The sequence below is a fragment of the Jaculus jaculus genome, chromosome 6 (genome assembly GCF_020740685.1).
Source record: "Jaculus jaculus isolate mJacJac1 chromosome 6, mJacJac1.mat.Y.cur, whole genome shotgun sequence".
Classification (NCBI taxonomy): domain Eukaryota; kingdom Metazoa; phylum Chordata; class Mammalia; order Rodentia; family Dipodidae; genus Jaculus; species Jaculus jaculus.
Genome location: NC_059107.1, coordinates 30,113,129 through 30,135,796, shown reverse-complemented (window position 1 = coordinate 30,135,796; position 22,668 = coordinate 30,113,129). Strand labels below are relative to the sequence as shown.

The window sequence follows — 22,668 nt, the reverse complement described above, 5'->3', positions numbered from 1 at the left end:
AATGATTTTAGCCAAAAGGCTGAGAAGAGATTATCTACCCACCCATCCATTGCTCTATGTGTGCACATTCTAAAATCCATACATTCACATCAAAACCTCAGCAGTGAGTTTGAATGTCCTCCAACAGCTCATGTGTTGAAGTTGTGGATTCTGCAAGTGGAGCCCAATGGGAGGTTCTAGCAATTATGCTGGGACAAAATAACAGACCAGAAATAGCTCATTAGAGAAAAGGGCTTATTTCAGGCTTACAGTTTCAAGGGGGAATCTCATCATGGTACAGAAGGCATAGCAGCTGGCCTGCAACTTCACATATCCACAGCAGAAAGGGATCTGGCTCCGGACACACAGTGGGCTAGACCAACGGTCCTCAGGTGTCCTGTCTCCTTCATGGTTTTTTTTTGTTGTTTTTTTTTTTTTCCTGAGGTAGGGTCTTGCTCTATCTCAGGCTGACCTGGAATAGTTTCAGGGTAGCCTCGAAGTCACGGTGATCCTCCTACCTCTGCCTTCTGAGTACCGGGATTAAAGGTGAGCCCCACCACGCCTGGCTTCCTTCCTGCTTTTTATTAAAAAATATTTTTATTTGTTTATTTGCAAGAAGACACTGAGAGAGAGAGAGAGAGAGAGAGTAAGAGAGAAAAAGAGAATGAGCCTCTTGCACTGCTAATGTGTGCCCCTTTGTGCATCTGGCTTTATGTAGGTACTAGGGAAATTAAACCTAGGCCCTCAGGCTTTGCAAGCAAGTACCTTTAACTGCTGAGCCACCTCTCCAGCCCATCATTCCTGGTTTTTTCTTGCCATGACAATATGAGCAGCTTTGCACTACTCTACATTCTCATGTCATACTCTGGCACTATTTTGCCACAAGCACAAAATCAATAAGGCGAACTGACTGTAGACATAAGGAACTTCTAAATAAATGTTTTTTCTTTCATAATATTTTATTTATTTATTTGTATCAGAAAGAGGGAGGGAGGGAGGGTGAGAGGAAGAGAAAGATACCAAGTTGTACATCTGCCTTCACATGGGTACTGGGGAATCAAACCAGGGCTTCCAAGACTTGCAAGCAATTACATTTAACTGCTGAGCCATCTTCCCAACCCCTATTTTCTCTTCATAAGTTGATCATCTCAGGCATTTTGTTATAGTGAAGGAAAGCTGACTAACAGAAACCTCCAATTCCAACTCAAAGGCACCTTGTTTCTCCTAGGGCGTCCCCTAGTCCCTGTTTGTAATTCCCATCTCCAGCATCAGGACTTGACTCCCAACATATCTGTATTCCTAACATTTTGAGTGAAAATGAACTGCATATGAGAACATGATGTCCTCAGATGATGATGGAGCTGAAAAATTTCTCCAGTGACATCATAATCCATGTCGTAGTGTACATCACACATTCCTCATGAGTTTGTGGTGACAATGATGACAAATCTAGTACACTGCCAAGCTGTATCAACACTCAACACATTTGACATTACTGTTTAGTCCCATGCTATATATGTATTTTTAGAGAGAGACAGACAGACAGACGGAGAGAGAATTGGCACACCAGGGCCACAGCCACTGAAATTGAACTCCAGATACTTATGCCACCTCGTGGACACATGCAACCTTCTGCTTGCCTCACCTTTGTGCGTCTGGCTTACATGGGATCTAGAGAGTCAAACATGGGTCTTTAGGCTTCTTGGGCAAGCACCTTAACACCTAAGCTATATCTCCAGCCCCATGCTATATTTTTTGTCATGGTTTCAGACTTCAAATAGCCTGGAAGGGCTGGGGAGATGGCTTAGCAGTTAAGGAATGTGTCTGCAAAGCCAAAGGACCCAGGTTCAATTCCTTAGGACCCATATAAGCCAGATATCTGCACAAGGTGGTACATACATTTGGAGTTTGTTTGAAGAGACTGGATACTCTGGCATGCCCATTCTGTCTCTCTCCCCCACTCCCCGCTCTTTCTCTGCCTCTTTCTCAAATAAGTAAATAAAAATAAACAGCCTGGAAGATGGCACTCAATCAAGGTAGCTGCGCAAAGGCCCTGAGGCAGGAGTGGTCTTATTGAGCCTGAGACATGGTGACAGTCCTCCCCGGCCAGAACAGCAGAGTGACACCTGCTAGGTGAGAGCTGGCGGAGGTAGATTGTGGCGGGGGCTGTGTGAGGTGGGTAAAGGGATGGTGGTGGTCACTGCATGAGGTGGTTAGAAAGACTCTGGCTTTATCTGGAAAACCTAAGAAGCAAACATGAGTCAAATGTCTGACAGCGCTGATGAATCTGCCCTGCCTTAGGCTATGTCCCCTAAAGAAGTCACTTCATAGCAGGACTCACTACTCCGAAGAACAAGATCTTCTCATCATCTGATTACTCAAGAAATCTCGCGTTCTTTTTGAGAAATAATTTATGTATTTGCCATGTGTCTCTTGCCCTGCAGACATATGCACCACTGCTTGTGTCCAGCTGTACATGGGTGCTGGGGAATGGAGCCCAAGTTGAAGTTAGCTCAGACTACTGCTGGGCCCTTCTCTCTCCTACCAACCATGCTCCACCTTCCTTACACAGCATGCAATGCAGCCAGACCTGGGAGAACCTGCAAGTCGTTTCTGAGACCAAACAGCTGACAGAAGCCACTTAACGGAGGAAGGATTTACTTTGGCTCACGGTGTCAGAGGGTTACAGTCCATCACGGTGGAGAAGGCATGGTACTGGCAAATAAGGAGCTTGGGGCCAGAACCACGAGCAGGTTTCAGCATCAAAGACCTGCTCCAAGTAACCTACTTCTACCAGGCAGGACCCACCTCCCTCATGAAGGCTCTACAGCTTTTAAAATAGCACTACAGGGTGGGGACCAAGGGTTCAAAACATGAACCTGTGGGCTCTCTCTCTCTCTTCAATTACACTAGGGATAGCAATGTTATCAACAGTATCCTGCAGGAGCCTATGCAGGGGAGGCAGAGGAGGTGGCTGAGCTCCTTGGGTTCCAGTTGCCTTAGGACTGAAGTCTTTGAAAGAAATGAGATAGGCTGCAAAGATGGCTTAGCGGTTAAGGTGCTTGCCTGCAAAGCCAAAGGACTCAGATTTGATTCCCCACGACCCATATAAGCCTGATGCTTACATGAGTCTAGAGTTCGTTTGCAGAGGCTGGATGCCTTGGTGCTCCCATTTTCTCTTTCCCTCCCTAGTCTTCTCTTTGCCAAATAAATAAGATGAGATTAGAAGCCAGGCATGGTAGCACATGCATTTAATCCCAGCACTTGGGAGGCAGAGGTAGGAGGATTGCCATGAGTTCAAGGCCACCCTGAGACTACATAGTGAATTCCAGGTTAGCCTGGATTAGAGAGAGACTATGTTGGAAAAAAAATTGAGAGAGAGAAAGAGGGAGAGAATATGTCTGGGCACACAAGGGCTCATTGCCACTGCAAATAAACTCAGACACACTCACCATTCACCACTTTGTGCATCCAGCTTTACATGGGTTCCAGGAAATTGAACCCAGCCACGAGGCTTTGCAAGCAATCACCTTTAACTGCTGAGCTGTCTCTCCAGTGCTAGGACTGCAGTCCTGACTGAATCAGCACCCAGCTAAGCTGCCCCCAGATTCCTGATCCTTAGGCATTGCGCATGCTGTTTTAAAGTTTTCAGTTTGATTTGTTATGCAGCAGTAGATAACTGATACACTCAACTTGTCTCTCTCCTGGTGACCAGTTTTGACTTTTACTTCCTGTCTTGGCTCAGACTCTTCCTGGAAGCCTTCCCTAACTTCCTACCCCTGATGCTTGATGTTTTAACCTTCTGATAGGATCTCTACTGTGTCTGGAAACACTGCTTGGACTTTGCCTTAGGGAACTCCCGAACTCCCACCTAATTCCGTGTCCATTCGCAGGGTGAGACTGACTCTATCCCCAGCCCTGGTTAGCCTAGGTCTGGTCAGTCAGGATGTCCACTCCCTAGAAGCCACTGTTCAGGGATGTGACCTAAGCCAAGACTTTGAGGGTCAGAAAAAAAAAACTTCACAGGAGGTATTAGGAAGAGACAATCTTGATTTGTGGGAGCTGCTGGCTGGAAAAATGTCAGCTTGGAGCTACATTCCGCCAACACTCAAGACAGCCCACCTCAAGATACAGCCAGAAGAAAAGCAATGAACCTGGGGATAGGGACAGACATTCCTGATTTAATTGTTGAAGCACCTGGATTTAGCTGTGCTGGAAATCCATAGCTACCCCTCTTTCCCTCACCCTCAACTCCATCCCCTTCTCTTTCTCCTGCCAATGGACAGCATGCACTGATTTGACATGGTATCTATGGTTCAGACCACCTCATCCCGATGGCTAGAATTAGGGACTCCCAACCTATGGTGGTTTGAATGTAAAATGTCCCCCACAGCCTCAAGTATTTTTTGTGAGAAAGAGAGCGAGAGAGAGAGAGAGAGAGAGAGAATTGGCATGCCTCTAGCCACTGTAATTGAACTCTAGATGCATGTGTGCATGCATGACCTTGTGCATCTGGCTTATGTGGGTTTTGGGGAGTTGAATCTGGGTCCTTAGGCTTTGCAGGCAAGTGCTTTAACCGCTAAGCCACCTTGCCAGCCCAGCCTTGGGTATTTTGAATGCTTGGTCCAAGCTGGTGGACATTTGGGAGGTGGAGCCTTGCTGAAGGAAGTGTGTCACTGTGGGCAGACCTCAAGGTATATTATCCCAGCTTATCAGAGATAGCTAGTTCCTTCTCTTCTGTTTGCTGCCAGCCACTGCGCGCTGCTCTGCCCTGCCTTCTCCACCATGATGAAACCTCCTCTGAAGATTATAACCTGACGGGCTGGAGAGATGGCTTAGCAGTTAAGGCGTTTGGCTGCAAAGCCAGAAGACCTCAGTTTGATGCCCCAGGACCCACAAAAGCCAGATGCACAAGGTGGCGCATGCATCTGGAGTTCATTTGCAGTGGCTGGAAGCTCTGGAAAGCCCATTTTCTCTCTCTCTTTCTTGCAGCCTCTTTCCCTCTCTCAAATAATAATAATAATAAAAAGACTATAACCTGAAATAAACCCTTTCTTCACATAAGCTCTGTCTGGTTGGGTGTTTTGTCCTAGCAATGAGAAGGTAATTGCCATCCCTGGGACTCCCAGTCCATTGAACTTCCTTTACCACTCACAGCTGGACTTGGCATTGGTACCCTGCCCTTAATATTTTTCTTTTACTATTACTATTGTATGTGTGCCTTTTAAAAACTTTTTTCTATTGACAACTTCCATAATTATAAACAATAAACCATTATAATTCCCTCCCCCACTTCCCCTTCACAAATCCACTCTTCATCATAGCCCCTCCCCCTCTCAATTAGTCTTTTATTTTGATGTCATCATCTTTTCCTCCTATTATGAAGGTCCTGTGTAGGTAGTACCAGGCATTGCGAGGTCTTGGATATCCAGGCCATTTTGTGTCAGGAAGAGGGCATTGTAAGCAGTCCAACCCTTCCTTTGTCTCTTACATTCTTTCCTCCACCTCTTCCACAGTGGACCCCGAGCTTTGGAGGGTGTGATAGAGATGTTTCAGTGCTGAGCACTCCTCTGTCACTTCTTCTCAGCACCATGGTGCCTTTTGAGTCATCCCAGAGGTCACGACCATCTGAAAAGAGAAACTTCTCTAATCCAAAAGTGAGAGTAGCATTAATATATGAGTATGGACAGTAAGAGAAGTGCTTACTGGGCAGTTTGGTGAGCACAATATGTGCATTTAGCCAGACACCAGCAGGCGTTACACCCTTGGGGCTCATCATCTCCTTGGTCATACGTTTTCAGTACCAGGCACGTATTCCCTCCCATGGTGCGGGCCTCCAGTCCAATTACTGAGTGGTTGGTTTCTCCCACAGCACGCATGCCACTATTGTACCCTTTGGCTCATTTGGCCTGTCTGGCCAGACTTAAGACTTGCAGTGCCCACTGTTATTTATCTTCACTGATGACTTCTCTCTCTCCCATGGAGCTACATGCAGCATAGCTTTTTCCAGCTTTCTGCCAGCTGGTCTACATGGAGGAGGTTTTCAGCTCAGCTCCAGCAGAGTTTCTCAGTGGCCTTGCAGCCCAAGCATGTGGAGTCTTCAGCAATAGGGTCTTGCCTTCTATTCCTGATGGGGAACTAAGGGCCTTGGCAATGGCTTGTAATGTTTTCCTGCCCTAATTTTAGCCCCACACTTCTGCTACACATTCTTCCTCTACTTCTTGAGGTAGAAGCCATAGCACGCTCATCTCCACACGCAGAGAACCTTCTACTAGGTCGTGTCCAGTGAGCATTCATGGTTGCTGGGGGAGCAGCAGACATCTTCCCCAGGGGTATATATAGTCACTGGCAAGTTGAATGTGCTCTGTTAAATAACCCCCTATCCAGGCTCATGCAGGCGATCCTAATTAAATTTGGTGGGTGACACAAATACACAAAGAGAAAAAAACAGACATCCAAGTAGCAAAGGGACTGGTTGGAAAGAAGGGGTGCAGTGGAAGGGTACAGGGAGGGGAACAAAAGAAAGTAATGTGAGGTGATCATGATCAAAATACACTATATACATGCATAAATTTTTTTTCAATAAAAAATAAAAATAAGGGCTGGAGAGTTGGGTCAGTGGTTAAAGGCATTTGCCTGCAAAGCCTGCCAGTCTGGGTTTGATTCCCCAGTACTTATGTAAAGCCAGATGCACAAAGTGGGGCATACATCAGGGAGTTCATTTGCAGTGGCAAGAGGCCTTGGAATGCCCATTCATTCTATCTTTCTCAAATAAGTAAATAAACGTATAATAAAAATAAGGGACTGGAGAGATGGCTTAGTGTTTAAGGCACCTGCCTGCAAAGCCTACCAACCCGGATTTGATTCCCCAGTACCCATGTAAAGTTAGATGCACAAAGTGGCGCATGCCTCTGGAGTTTGTTTGCAGTGTCTGGAACCCCTGGTGTGCCTATTCTCTCTATCTCTCTCTGCTAGTACATAAATAAATTAAATTAAATTAAAATGAGGCTGGAAGTGGTGGCTCGAGTCTTTAATCCAAGCACTGGTGGGGGGGGGGGGCGAAATAAAAGAATAACCATGAGTTTAAGGCCCAGCTTGGGCTACAGAATTAGTTCTAGGTCAGTCTGGGCTAGCATGAGACCCTGCCTCAAAAATAAAAATAAAATCTTTATTTAAAGTTTTTTTTTTAAGTGCCCAGTAGATAATTGTTTAAAAAAATGATAAGCACCTTCTGGTTAGGAAGAAGAGCCACGTGTTCAGAGCCTTGCTGTGAAATCTAAGTTGCTTAAGTCCTCCGGTGAATTGACAAAAGGTTGTTGTATTTTAATCTCTTTTCAGCCAGGGCCTGGCTGAGCTAGCTAGCCACTCCTATGGAACACAAACCAGCCTCCCATTACAGAAAAACAAAGCTGACCCAGCCAGTCCCCGCCTAAAACAACTTTCAATGACGTTTCTGGCAGGAGCGGGTGGAAAAGAGTGAGCATGTGAGTTCAGGGAAGTTGCTTCCTGATAGGACTTTTTTTGTTTTGTTTTGTTTATGGATTGATTGATTCAGCAAGCATTTAATGGGTGCTTACTGTGTGCCAGCCATGACACATGCTACCGGTCTCTTCACAACAAGCAGGGCGACGTGTGGAATACTTGTGGCTGCGGCACCATTCGGTGCAAACCTGGGGACTTAAAACAATAAGCATTTTCCATTCTGTGGGGACTCTAGGTGTAGCTGAGCTGGGTACCTCTGGTCAGGGCATTTCATGAGGCCCAGTCACCAACAGGGCTGAAATGTCCTAAGGCTTAGTTAGAATTGAGTGTGATCCCTATCCAAGCTCACGCACATGGATGTTGTCTGGTCCAGGAAATTTTTTTTAAATTAATTATTTATTTATTTGAGAGCGACAGGCACAGAGAGAAAGACAGATAGAGGGAGAGAGAGAGAGAATGGGCGCGCCAGGGCTTCCAGCCTCTGCAAACGAACTCCAGACGCGTGCACCCCCTTGTGCATCTGGCTAACGTGGGACCTGGGGAACCGAGCCTCGAACCGGGGTCCTTAGGCTTCACAGGCAAGTGCTTAACCGCTAAGCCATCTCTCCAGCCCTGGTCCAGGAAATTTTGCTTGCAAGCTCTCACACAGGCTTCTCCGCAGGGCAGCCTCACAACAGGCCTCCTCTAGGAAGCTGACACATCAGACCTCAGCTCAGTGTCCAAGACAAACTGCTATTGTTTTTCATCCAATCTCAGAAGCAGTGTGCCCATCTCTCTGCCGTGTTCCACCCATTAGATATGAGTCAGTCCAGCCCATGCTGGCAGGGAAGGGATGGCACAAGGTGGTGTAGTCACTGGGGCAACCAGAGGCTATCTATCACAAGTAAGGAGCTATTACCCTTTGTTTCAGATCCAGACACCCAGCCAGTTGAGCAATGCCTCTGAGGCCACCCAGCTAGAGACATCTGATTCCCAAAGTGGTTTTCTATATCCACCTGCCAGCTGAGGGGTGAGGGGAGGTGAGACAGAGGAAGGCAAGGTAGCAGATGAGTGAGAGTAGAGTGTGTTCCTTATTGACTATTTGATATAAGCCATCATCCACACCTCAGTGGATTACACACCTGCTGGCATGCAGTTTCTAGGGGTCAGGAATTCAGGAGCAGTTTAGTGAGTGGTTTGGGCTCAGGTCCCCCTCCTGAGGCTAGAGTTAAATCAGGGGTCCATGTTGCATATTGGAAGGCTTGACCTAGGCTGAGGAAGGTGGCTTCCTCACCTGGCTGCTGCCAGGAGGCCTGGGGTCCTTACCACATGGATCGCTTTAGGAGCATCTTTAAGATATGCCAGTTGGGGGGTGGGGAGTCGGGTCAGTGGTTAAAGGTGATTGCTTGCAGAGCGTGCCAGCTTAGGTTCAATTCACTAGGATCCACATAAAGCCAGATACAAAAGGTGATGCAAGCATTTGGCATTCATTTGCAGTGGCAAGAGACTCCTGCTGGCGCGTCCCCACACCCCCTGCCCCATTCCATAGGCAAATCAACTTAAAAACTGTTTTAAAAGCACACGGCAGTTGGACTTCCCCCAGAACAAGTGATTCAAGCGGGTCTACAGAGAAGGCGCAATGTCTTTTGAAACCTAGCCTTAGGAGTCATACATTCGGTAATTTCCTGTTGGTTACACAGATCAGCCCTCGTCATTGTGGGTGATGATTGTTACACAAATGGCATGGGGATGCCAGAGATGAGAACTCCTGGAGGCTGGCATCACAGAGTGTTCACACTGCAGCATCCAATCTGCTTTCCTTCGCTCCATCTCCTACCGTCTCCTGGGCGGGTGGACCACCTGACACTGACAACCTGGTTTTCTTCGAAACGTCAACCGCCCCCACAGAGCCTCTTGTTAACGTGCCCACTCCACCCCGTTCTCTCTGTCCTACGGCAAGGCTGGTCCTCATGGCCATTCTGCCTTCCGAGTGTGTTACCCTGCCTGCTCCCGGCCGGATGTGGGACAGGATGGGGAACAAACAGGTACTCTCGTTCAGGTACCTACCAGTTGAGGCTGTAGGTACTAGTCCAATAATTTAATCACAAAGTGTGCCAATTCCCCAAAGAAGCCTGCAGGGATCGTGGAATCAGACAATAGGGGACTCCAGGTAAGCGCTCAAATGGGGGCAGACAGCTGACCCCAACCACGGCGTTTCAACAGTCAAGTAATTAGAATGAGCAGATAGGTTAGCATTAGAACCAGGTTTAAGCGTTCAAAACTTCAAATAACAGTAGCTTCAATACAATAAATATCTATTTCTCTCTTGTGTGTAAGTATGGGGCCACTTAGTGAGGCCACCCATGCTCCTTCATTCTTGTCACCCTGCTCTGTGAGGTCTCCATCCTGTGGTCCAGGGTGGTGATAGCCACATTCCAGGCAGGCAGGTGAAATGAGAAAAGAACACAGAGGGCCAAGAGCACACACTAATCATCCCTGAAGCCACTGGAAGGCGTTCTCGCTTCCATTGTGAAGGCCAGACTCAACCACACAGTCATGCTTAGCTGCAAGGGAATCTGGGAAATACAAGTTTCATGTGCCCAGCCAAACACTGGGCAAAAATAGCAACACTAGTCAATCCCACTTTGCGTCGACTCTGCGCAAGACACTCACTGACCTTGGAGGTCATGATAAATACACATCTGGTTTAGTGGACTGAACGAGAATGTTCCCTGTGGTGCCCACATGGACAGCTTCTGGACCACATTCTGAAAAGGGAGGACATGAGTTCAAATGAGCACATCACATAACTTCCCTCCTGCAAAGGGCTGATACATATCCTTGCCCAGGGGCTGCTCTTGGGCTTCCAGAATAGGCTGAAATTTCCTCCTCTCCCCCAAGAGTCCAAAGCTGTGACCAGAAGGGGAATGTGGGGGGTTCAAAACGGAGAAGAAAGTGGAGGGATCATAGTGCATGGTGCTCCAGCATGTTTTACTGGCCCTAGCCAAACCTGCCTTCCTTTGTTTATTTTTTATTATTTTATTATTATTATTATTATTTTGGTTTTTTGAGGTAGGGTCTCACTCTAGCTCAGGCTGACCTGGAACACACTATGTAGTCTCAGGATGGCCTCGAACGCCCAGCTCTCTTTTTATTTTTTTAAAGGTTTTATTTTTATTTATTTACTTATTAGAGACAGAAAGGGGGAGGGAGGAGAGTGAGAATGGGCATGCCAGGGCCTCTAGCCACTGCAAACGAACTCCAGATGCATGTGCATCTGGCTTACTTGAGGTCTGGGGAATCGAACCTGCGTCCTTAGGCTTCACAGGCATGCGCCTTAACCACTAAGCCATCTCTCCAGCCCATGCTTCGCTCTCTCTATAGATGAGGAACCTGCCTGTGGTTTCAAGGGTTCATGAGCCGTCAGCTGGGGCCGAGTCAGCCTGTAGAACCAGTGTGTCTGTGGTTACCCTACACGTCCTGCCTGGACCCAGGTCCAACTGAAACCAGAAGCTGACTCCAATTCCCACCAGGGCTGCCAGGTGCTCAATTTGCAAATTTGTTTATTTTTTTTTTTTGAGGTCAGGTCTCCGCTCTAGCCCAGGCTGGCATCGAACTCATACTGATCCTCTTACCTCTTCCTCCCAAGTGCTGGGATTCAAGACGTGTGCACCACCACACGGGGCTCAACTTTCAACTTTGATACCCAGGAAAAGCCCAGGTGAGTCGGTACGCAGATGGGGAAAACAGTGGGGGGGGGGGGCGCGGGGGACAGCTCCCAGAGGTAGAGTGGCTTTTCTAGAGAGGCACAAGCAGGAGTGGGAGACACGGGACGACTAACCATTCCTAAAGCCAACCCCAGCCTACGTCTCCTCCACTGTTCTCCCCCAGCATTTACACCTCTTGGTTATGCAGAGAACCAAGAATACCAGGCAGGGCCTTGAACCTGGCTCACCCCCTCTGATGTTCCCAAGTCAAAGACATTTTTCTTAACACATGCAAAAAAGAGAGAAAGAAAGGAAAGGAAGGAACGATGGAGGAGGGATAGAGAGATTTGCTCCAGGCCTCAGTGAGGACAGGAAAACGGAGTGGAGAAGGAAGGCTGGAGTCCTTGGGGAAGCTGGGCCCACAGCCCGCGCTGCAACCCCCCCCTCCCCATCCTTAAAGAGACCCAGCCCTCGGGCCCCTTTAACCGGGCGGCGGAAGGGGCGGCCGGGGGCGGCGGGCGGCGTCCAATGGGCTGCGCGGAGCGTCACTTCCCGGCGGCGGGAGGCGAGTGGCGAGTGTCTGGGGGCGTCCGGCGGGGGCGGGGCGGCCGAGGAGGCGTTGGCAGCGGGCTCGAACCCACGCGGCGCTGCGGCCCGCCTGGCCTGCCACGCTCCCATCCCCCGGCGCAGCGGCACGATGCCCTTTGACTTCAGGAGGTGAGTGTGGCCTCGGGTCCCCGTCTGGCTGGAGGGGACCCTTCCTGCTGCAGGCCAAGGAGCAACCCGCAACCCCCCACCCCCCCCCAGCTTCCCTCTCTTCTATGCATGCCTCTCCGGGCCTCGGGGACCCGCGGCCTGAGCCCTGAGCCAGCCAGAGCCCGCCGATCCCTCCCTCACCCCCCACCCCAACCCCGCTTGCACCCTCTCTGCGCAGCGCCGGGTCTCCAGCCTGCCTCGACACCTTGCACTCCCCTCCCCCAGCATGCAAGCCAGATTTCCCTCCCCCATCTCCTGTTGGGAACCAGTCAGGATTTTCTCCTAGCCCACCCCTGCTCGCCCCCCACCCCCCGGAGCCTTCCTTCCTTGGCGGACCTCACCCCGGCAGACAGGTGTGGCGGGGGCGCCTCTCCACCTGCACCCCTGAGATCCGCCGGCCTAGCAGTCCCATCGCGTCACCGGCCACAGCTGGAGAGGCTTAGGTCTTCAGAGCCCCAGGCTCCCCGCCCCCATCCCAGCCCACCAGCCATGGAGGCCTTTCCCCTTCCAGCCTGGTTCTAGGGTGCGGGGAGGGGAGGAGGTCGGGAGCCTCGGGGGGCAGGGCTCTGCAGCGGGGGGGCCAGGCTTTTCGTAGTTGCCACCCGTTGGGTGCCTTGGTAGGTAGGGTCCTGCTCCTTCGTAATTCACTGTGGTGCAGCCAGGGCCAGGCATTCTGGAAGCCAGCCTGGGGAAGGAGGGGAGGGGGAGCGGGGGGGGGGGGTCTACACCAGACATTCCCTTGAGATAAACTCTCTGAATGGCCCGGCTGGGCCCCAGGCTGAGAATGTAGTTGGTCCTTTGGAGGAACTGTATTAGAATCTTGGCCCTTGCACCCCTGAGTAACTGGATGTGTTCTGGAAATTACGAGCAAAGACTTCAGTTGCAAACCTCCCCTTGCTGCCCAGCAAGTGTCTGGGCCCCAGAGTCTCAGTTTCACCACTTGTAAATTGGGGAGAATGGAGAGGATGAGCTACCAGCAGCCCTGCTTGTACAGAATGGGGAGTTCAGAGGCAGGGCATTTGTGCCCCGAGGGGTTCTCTGTGAGCCTTCCCAACTTCCAAAAAGCAGGAATTCTGGCTGCCTCTGTTACAGGCCTCCTCCCTCTCTCTCACTAGTGTGAATGAAGTAACCCAGGGACAGTCCGTTTAGGGAGAAAGGGCCCTAGCCTGCTGTCACCCCACGGCACATGGGGGGGTGCTGGGGTTTAGGCCTGGAGAAGTATGCCAGCCTTTGACCTCTTGACCAGCTGACCGTGGTTTTCTAGCCTGTCCTGGGCACCGATGCCATTTGGCAAACACTTGCCAGTTTCCTGCTCCTTTGAGGCAGCTGGACCCTGAGACCAATACATGCAGGTGCAGGGTACCTTGGACCCCAGCTCTGGAGTTCAGGGGCTGTCCTCATACTGCAGTGTGTCCACACTGAAAGAGCTGCTATTGACACATCCATTCCCGGATACCCCAAACCCGGCTGACAGTAAAGGTTCCTACCCCCCTTCCTGATCCACACATGATTCCAGGGATTTTTGAACTTTGAAGAAATCACTGCTGTTGAGTCACTGAATCCTTTCATTCTCCTGGAGGGCTGTGTTCCACTTGGAAGTTGGGGTAAGGGGACCAGGTCAGTGGAAATAAGGAAAATGAGGTGGGTCAGCCAGCTCTCATCTTGTCCGCTCACCAGCCTGCTCTAGGCATTGATATTTAAAGGGACTACAGCCCAGCTCTGAAGGGCCACTGCCCCCAGGACTGCCCGGGCATGCTGAAGACCCTGAGTGCCCAGGTGCCATGCGTTCTTAGCTAAATGAAGAGTTTTAATAAGTCCCCCAGGCACTTGCTTGGGCTCACTGAAAAGCAACGAGAATAGTTCACCGCTTCACAATTGCCCCTTGGGAGGTAAACAGTGTGTGCCCAGCAAATCTGTCCTCTGGTCTCATCACCAAAATGCCTCAGGACTCCATGTGAAGGAAGGTCCTACTATCCTCACCTTCAGGATCTACTAGTCTCACCACATGCAGTGTCACACCTCGCTCAGCCCTCTGTTAATTGCTTCGTAAGTGGCATGTGGTCCAACGCTCACAGCATTCCCACAGAGTGGCTGGGTCGCATTAGTGGGGATGTGCAAGGAATATGTGCCACTGGATAAGCCAGCCTGACATCTCATGGCTTGTCACTCGAGATGGAATTTGAATCTTCCCTTTAAGTCATAGGAAAGGGAGACCCCAGTACTGGAAGGACACACGAGGGAAGCTTGGATTGGACTTTGGGCTGTAGCTCCAAACCTTAGCTTTGGGGAGGGGGGGAAATCTTAGAGGGCCCCCACCCTGTCAGATCTGTCGAGAATGGTGGGCACTGCCCAGGGCATAACACTGATTAGGACATCCCTTGCCCCCATCAGTTCAGGGCAGGGACAAATCAGGCATCCTGTGGCTCTTCCGTAAATCCTTGTGACTTACTTACCTTTGCTGTTCCCCAACCCTGTGAAACGGGCACCGTCAGTGTTCGCACCCAAGTAGGATTGTTAGATGATGCGATTACCGGAGTAAGGGGGGGTGAGGTAGGGAGATAGCTCAGGGGTTCATGGTGCATGCTTGCAAAGCCTGTGGGCCTGGGTTCTGTTCCCTAGCACCCATGTAAAGCCAGAAAAGTACAGAGTGGTGCATGCACCTGGTGTTTATTTGCAATGACATGAGACTCTGGGCATAGGAGCGCATGCGCATGCACACACATGCATGTGTGCATATCAAATAAATTCTAAAGAAAAAATTTACCATGGTAAGGACAGGGTGGGGGAGTGGTTTCTAACCTCTACTCTCTTTTATTTTTGCCCTGTGATCTAAGCAACTGTCATCTAACAGGAATTCATTCTTTGTTAGGCTTATTCTCTTCTCGCCTGTTAATACTTGAGCTCCCAGGGACAAGGATTTGTCTCATGTATTCACAGTCATCTCTAGCACCTGAAACAGTGCTTGAGCCAGAGTTATTCTTGGAAACACCTTTCCAGTCCATTCAAGAGAGCCAAGGTGTGGTGTGGTGGCATGTGCCAGTATTTCATTTCTGAGCACATTTTCTCCTCTCGGTGGGGACTTCTGCATCCTCATTTCTTGTGTTGGTGCTAGGAATGGAACCCAGAGCCCCATGCATGCTAAGCAAACTTTCTATCGCTGAGCGACAGCCTAAGGCCCTCCCCCTTGGTCCTTGAATTTGTTTTATCTATCTATCTAAATTATTATTATTATTATTATTTATTTGAGAGAGAGAGAGAAAGAGGCAGATATAAATTGGGCATGCCAGGACCTTCTACCGCTGCAAACGAACTCCAGTCACACGCACCACCTTGTGCATGTGGCTCACGTGGGTACTGGGGAATGGAACCAGGGTCCTTCGGCTTTGCAGGCAAGTGCCTTAATCACTAAGCCATCTCTCCAACCCTGCCCTTTCTAAGTTTTGGTAAAAGTTGAGAAAGGAAGAATCCTGCAGGCGGAGGACCCTGGCCCTTAAATGTGTTTGCTCCTGTTAAATGGTTTGATAACTGAACACTGTACTTGTGGGACTGGCCTTGTGACCTAGATCTGTGGGTGTTGTCCCTAGTTCCTGCTGGCCAGGGACCAGGAGCACCCAGCACTTCCTGCTCCTGAGGCTATGATAACCTTCTTCCCCATGTCAGAAGGAAAATAGCATGTTGCAGTTCCTGGTCCCAGGTCCCCTCGAGCCTGAGCCCTTTGTGCAATAAAGAGGTACAGTGTGGGCTCCCCCAAGTTGAAACCCATGACCTGGGCAGGTTACTGCTGTGCTCTGCCACAGTGGACTTACCATCTTGGAATCTTGAGTTCATTTCAAGGAGGGATGGAACCCGCCACTACCTCACCCGATGAGCAGTTGTAGGTGCAAGTGAGATGTCTACGTAGAGTACTGAATTCAGGCTCATAGAGCCCGGTGTGAAAGGAGGCATCAGCTCTGTTGACAGAGTATTGAGAATTTCAGGATGGGGACAGCAGAGCACGGAGCCAGATACAGACCCTTCTGAAATGTGTGCTATCAGAAGTCACTTGCGGGCTGGAGGGATGGCTTAGCAGCCAAGGCATTAGCCTGCAAGGCCAAAGGATCCCGGTTCGATTTCCCAGAGCCCACGTTAGCCAGATGCACAAGGGGGGCACACACTTCTGGAGTTCATTTGCAGTGGTTGGAGACCCTGGCGTGCCCATTCTCTCTCCCTCCCTTCCTCCCCCCCCCTCTCTTTCTCTGTCAGATAAATAAATAGTCACTTTATGTGATGCTGGCCCTGCTTGTTTGGCCTTCCAAGAATCCGTTGCCCGCTGGGATACTCCTCAGGACCCTTAAGTGAACTTTCCTAAGGGTTTTTTTTTTTTTGGGGGGGGGGGTCTTGTTTTGTTTTCGGTGTTGGGGATGGAACAGTCAGCATTTGGTGGGAGGACAGAGACAGGAGGCACAGATCCCCACTGTCACCCTCAGCAGCCTGTGAGTTCCCTTGGACTTCTGGGGACCTCAACTAAAGCCAACCCAGGATTCATGGCTTTGATGTAGGAAAGAATTTCAGGACTAGCCAGTTGATGAAGCCGAACTAGGAGTTGCATAGGGATATTTTCGTATAGGCTGAAGCATGAGGGTTAAGAGAAAGCTATCAGAAGGAAAAGTAAGGCCTGTCCCAGAGTGACTGTGGGCTTCTTAAGGGAGAGTCGCAGAAACATCCAAGTGCACTTATCAAAGGAGAGCCCCACTCCATGGTCTTTACAAGAGTCAACTATAGGAGTTTGGTGGGCTTTGAGATTATTATCTTCAAACAATTACTAAAGAATCTAAATGAGGGCTGGAGAGATGGCTTAGTGGTTAAGCACTTGCCTGTGAAGCCTATGGATCCCAGTTCAAGGCTCAACTCCCCAGGACCCACATTAGCCAGATGCACAAGGGGGTGCATGCGTCTGGAGTTCGTTTGCAGTGGCTGGAGGCCCTGGCACACCCATTCTCTATCTATCTCTACTGCGTCTTTCTCTCTGAAATAAATAAATAATTTTTTAAAAATTGAAAAAAAAAAAAAGAAACTAAATGAAAGCACAGGGTGGTTCTAGAGAGACACGTGGCTGGATTATAGTTGATAAAATGTCCAGGATGTAGGCAGGTGTAGGATATCTCTTCTGAAAACAAAGTCAACAGTCTTGTTTGAGAGTCACAATGTTTGATTTAGAAGGAGTGAGGCCCTTCCCAAGGTCAATACATACAGGCCTTAAGTCCAGGGTGAAGGGCTCCTGTCCTTTCCCATGTCCACATAATTTCCCCTGTCTTTTCTATCCTGCCTTGCACTTGCTAGGCAAATGTTTTACCACTGAGCTACATGCCCAGCAAAGTTGAACTGGTTTCTAGCCAACATCCCAGTTTTGGCCTCTGAATGAATGCTGTTGCTCTGAGGATATATTTATTTGAAGGGGGGAGGGGGAGGGAAAGATGCAGCCATATATATATATATATAGAGAGAGAGAGAGAGAGAGAGAGAGAGAGGAGGGGGGAAGGAGGGAGGGAGAGAGAATGGGTAGGCTGGGTCTTCTAGCTGCTGCAAACAAACTCCAGATGCATGTACCACTGCCTTGTGCAGCTGACCTTCTGTGAGTACTGGGGAATTGAACCTGGGTCCTTTGGCTTTGCATGCAAGCTCCTTAACCACTAAGCCTTCTCTCCAGCCCAAACCTGGCCGCTTCATTGCTCCCTGTAACATTGTCTGGCAGGGCCTAAAGACTGCATGAGCCCATTTGTCCCTACAGCGGGAGAACCCCCAGTCACTACTGGAGGCACTGAGCACCTAGTTAGCAATCCACAGGGAATAAGCAAGGCAAACACATACATTTCTACCTGCCTTATTCCAGAAAGAATTCCTAGTGGCAAACAGTAACATATACGTTACAACAAATTTATACAATGAAAATATAATTCAGACCCGGTGGAGAATTGCTATAGGCCTGGGTTAAGGTCTAAAAGGTACCCACCAGGATATCTAGGTTCTTGTGTCTGGAGGAACAAATAATTGGACCAGGGACACATGGATAGTAGTAAAAGTACGATTGTTTATGAAGAGAACACTTCTGAGGTTGGAAAAGTGCCAAAGAAAGGTTAAAAAGCTCAAAATGGCCCTCAACAGCCAGGCATGGTGGTGCATAACTTTCATCTCAGCACTCGGGAGGCAGAGATGGGATTGCTGTGAGTTCAAGGCCACCCTGAGACTCCATGGGGAATTCCAGGTCAGCCTGGGCTAAAGTGAAATCCTACCTCGAGAAACCAAAAAAGGGGGGCCCTCAACAGAATTATGAACCTTGGTGGGTCATTTGCATAGTGCCCGCCTCCTTCCACATTTGCATATCGTGTACTTTCCCCTTCAAGTTCTCTGCTCCTTACCTGTAGCCCTGGTGGGAGGGCTTTTCAGTCTTTCTGCCATCTGGTTTGTTTCGTGTTAATCTCTATGTGTTTCCACCTTATTCCCCTGCCTCAGCATGATGTACAGGGTTTTGTGTTTATGGAGCATTAACTAGAGCCAGACTATTGAAGTGGTCTCACAGATGTCCATTTATTGACTTCCCACTGCCCTACAAAGCTTCTGGTCAGTCTGCTCACAGTGAGCTCGCTCAGGTGCTCAGGACACCTGAGTGACAAGGTCCGCCTCTCTGCAAGAGAAGTCTAGCTGCCACTCTGCTGTCCTGTGGTCCACAGAAGCCTGTTCTTTTCCACTCACTAAATTCCGAGAAAAGCTAAATTGCTCACTGGACCCCTTGCCAGCTTCCTCACTAATCCTCACCCCGTTGTGCTTATGAACACTTGAACTGTCGGTGGTGAAGGGACAGACACAGCTCTACTCTGTCACCCTCAACAGCCTGAGGAATTCCTTTAAAATTTTAGGGACCTTGGGCTGGAGAGATTGCTTGGCAGTTCAGGTGCTTGCCTGTGAAGCCAAAGGACCCAAGTTCGACTCCCCAGGACCTAGGTAAACCAGATGTACAAGGTGACACATGCATCTGGAGTTTGTTTACAGTGGCTGAAGGCCCTGGTGCACCCATTCTCTCTCTTTCTCTCTCTCTATATCTGCCTCTTTCTATCACTCTGTCGAATAAATAAAATGAAAAAAAAAAATTAGGGACCTTGATTTGGGCAAACCCAAGATTTGTGACTTCAACACAGAAAAGAATTTGAGGACAAGCCAGTATGGAGCAGAGTTGCAGTTTATTTAATCTCTTGCAGGGTTGGAGAGATGGCTCCATGGTTAAGTGCACTTCCTGCGCAAGCATGAAGGCCTGAGGAGCCTGAAACAGACTGAGTTCCAATCTCCAGAACCCATGTGAACAATTGGGGGTGGCTACTCACGCCTGTAACCTCAGTCTTGCAGATTGGATCAGAGGCCTGGAAATTGTCCTGAGCGCATGGGAAAACACTTGAGAGACTCTGGCTCAAATAATAAGAACAGGTACAAGAGCAATGGAGAGGGACACCTGATGTCCTTAGGCACAGGCGAGAGCCCCCCCAGCCCCCGCAGGCGAGCTCATGGGACACTGCAAGGGCACATAGACGTGTGTACGCCACACACATGCACCACGTTATACACATACATGCACACGAGGAAAAAAATTAAAATAGACATTTGAATGTAGAGTTTAAGCATGAAGGTTAAGAAAAAAAATGAGACACTCAGAAAGAGAGAGACAGCCCAGAGCAGGTGTGGGCTTCTCTGAGAGAGGTTGTAATTAAGTGTCTCGCCATTAGCCACATATATCATTTTGATGGCTCTCAAGTTACAATTTAAAATGTTACTAAGAACACCCCCCCCCATTTTCTCTCTTCTGATAAGTGAAATGATAGGATGGTTGGGAGGTGCCTTGGATGTGATACAATCTGATAAAATGAGGCCAGAGGCCACTAGGGTTTGTACTGGGAGGTTAGGGCATATCTTTCACTGTAAATGGGCTCTCTGGTGAGATTCCTAGAAAATTGTTGGTTTGCAGCTGGGAAGGGGGGGGAAAAAGTTATGCACATGAAGCTAATTGTGTTAGAAGTCCCTTCTCAGCTGGTGAGAGGCTTCAACCATCCTCTAGGATGAATAAATCTTTTCATGTCTGCTTAATTTTTCCTGAGTTTCCATTCTGCCTTAAAATTGTTCCCCTGCCTTCCCCCTTCTTTTTCCTCCTATCTTCCTCCTCCTCCCATATTTGCTGCTTCCTTCTGTCCTCCTTCCTACCCTCCTTCTATCCTCATTCTGGAGTTATCTTTGTTTGTTTATTTATTTATTTATTTTAAAATATTTTTTGTTCATTATTTATTTATTTATTTGAGAGCGACAGACACAGAGAGAAAGACAGAGGGAGAGCGAGAGAATGGGCGCGCCAGGGCTTCCAGCCTCTGCAAACGAACTCCAGACGCGTGCGCCCCTTGTGCATCTGGCTAACGTGGGACCTGGGGAACCGAGCCTCGAACCGGGGTCCTTAGGCTTCACAGGCAAGCGCTTAACCGCTAAGCCATCTCTCCAGCCCTGTTTATTTATTTATGAGAGAGAAAGAGGCAGAGAGAGAGAAAATGGACACGCCAGGACCTCCAGCCACTGTAAACGGACTCCAGATGCATGCGCCACGTTGTGCATCTGGCTTACGTGGGACCTGGGGAATCAAACCTGGATCCTTTGGCTTTGCAGGCAGATGCCTTAACTGCTAAGCCATCTCTCCAGCCCCTGGAGTTATCTTTTGATAAAAACTCCGTACCCCTAGGCACTTTGAAGCTGAGAGCTATGTTACCTGTACATCTGGATTCCCATGGGATGAAAAAATCCAAGCCCTCGCCTCCTCCCAGGCAGTTTGGATGGACTCTTGACAGATGAGGAGGGCCATTCCTGGTGACAGTTGCCTAGTAGGAGTTCTAAAAAAGAGGGCCTGGACCCTGGCTGCTCCTTGCAATCATTTGAGGAGATCAGAGTGTGGGGGGGGCCAGGTGTCCATAAGTGACTCCGAGGCTCAACCAAGGCAGGGCAGGGTTTCTCTGTATTGGAAGAGACAACACTGAGCAGGCTGGATCTACAGGGAAGTGGGGTATAGGTAGAGCCATAATGATCACGACTGGGGAGGGGAGTTTGGGGCCCTTCTGGCATGCCTGTGTGACCTTCTGCAAGTCCGTTTCCCACTCATACAGTAGCCAATTCCCCTTGGCCCTGCCTTCCTCAGGCCTGGGAATCAGTCCTCTACACACTGAGATATGCTGCCAGCCCTTTTGGAGGGTCTCACCAAGTTGCCCAGACTGATCTGGAACATGAGAGCCCCCTGCCTTGGCTGCTAGTGTAGCTGGCACCACCACACCTAAGTAGGGTCTATCACTATTACTGGCATCCACGCTCTTCAGAGTGGAGTCCTCCGAGCAACAGTTTCAATATCATTTGGAACTTGCTGGATCTCAGTGCTTCTACTCCCAAGGATCCCCGGGTGATCTGTACACAGGTTGATTTTGGCAAAGCCCTGCGTGAAACCTGGCCTCCTCCATCCAACACTGCTCTGAAAAGTCCTACGCAGTCTCTTGGTTCCGCCTAGTTTGTGCCAGATGTATACTCTCAGATGCCCTGGTATTTATGGAGTGCCCAGTGCCAGCTCTCAACACAATTTAGGAAGCCTGGCCCTAATTGATCCTCTAAGGAAGTGGTAATTAGCTTAATTGTCAACTTGAACTCGTAGGTCTATTAACCAAATTGCATTGGTTTTTATAATGTGAGAAAAGTACAGTCTAGGAAAAAACCTCTAACATGGCTATATATTTGCTCTTACAAACTCGTGGCCCATGGGAGCAGCGGGAGGACTCAGGCTTCCCTGTGCTACGGAGAACAGGGGTGACAGAGGGGCCACTTCAAAGACCACCTCACGGACCCTCAGCGCAGGCAGTACTAGCCCTGTTTGACATCCGTGGAAATTGGCCAACTGAAATTCTGGGTCTCCCAGCTGCTGCTTCAAGGATCCCCTGGGGACCCGGCACAAGCATGATTGGACTGGAAGCGCGAGTCATTTGAAACGGATTGTTCTGTTTACCCAAGTGGGGGAAACCGTGTCCAAGAGCGGAGGCCCGGCTCTGTATAGTTAAGCTTAAGTATAACTGAGTGAACCCACAGGTCGTGTGTTTATATGCGTGTGTGTAACTCCAGCTAACTTTAAAAATGTACAATTAAAAAAATATATATACAAGACCTAGCTACATAGCTCTCAAAAGAACACAAGTGGGGCTGGAGAGATGTGGAGTGGAAGGAAAGGGCTTATATCCAGCTTACAGTTTCAAAGAGTTTTATCGTGGTGGGAAAGCACGGCAGGAGCAGGCAGCCAGTCATCACATCTGCACATCGGCAGGGAGGAAACCGCAGTAATGAACTGAGTGCAGCCAGCAATACAGTGAGGTCTGCCCCTCAGTGACACACCTCCAGCAAGGCTTCACCCCCCAAAGACTCCACCAGGCTTCCTTGCACACACATGAGGGTATGGGGATATTTTAAATTCAAAGCATCACAGGCTCCCTTCTCTATATGCTGTCACCAACACTTATCATCTTTTGATTAAAAAAAAACTTTATTATTTATTTGAGAGAGAGAGAGAAAGAGGCAGAGAGAGGGAGAGAATAGGTGCGCCAGGGCCTCCAACCACTGCAAACAAACTCCAGATGCATGTGCCGCCTTGTACATCTGGCTTACGTGGGTCCTGAGGAATCGAACTGACGTCCTTTGGCTTTGTAGGCAAACACCTTAACTGCTAAGCCATCTC

The 22,668-nt window shown here is 49.2% G+C and overlaps 1 protein-coding gene across 1 annotated transcript in view; it reads left to right on the top strand.

The window, feature by feature from the left end:
* Positions 1–11,754: 11,754 nt before the first annotated feature.
* Ergic1 (endoplasmic reticulum-golgi intermediate compartment 1) overlaps positions 11,755–22,668 on the top strand; it is a 115,911-nt gene continuing 104,997 nt past the window's right edge. The window contains exon 1 of the mRNA XM_004665019.3: positions 11,755–11,864. Within this exon, the coding sequence (XP_004665076.1) occupies positions 11,845–11,864 (20 nt within the window). The 5' untranslated portion in view covers positions 11,755–11,844. The remainder of the gene's footprint in view (positions 11,865–22,668) is intronic.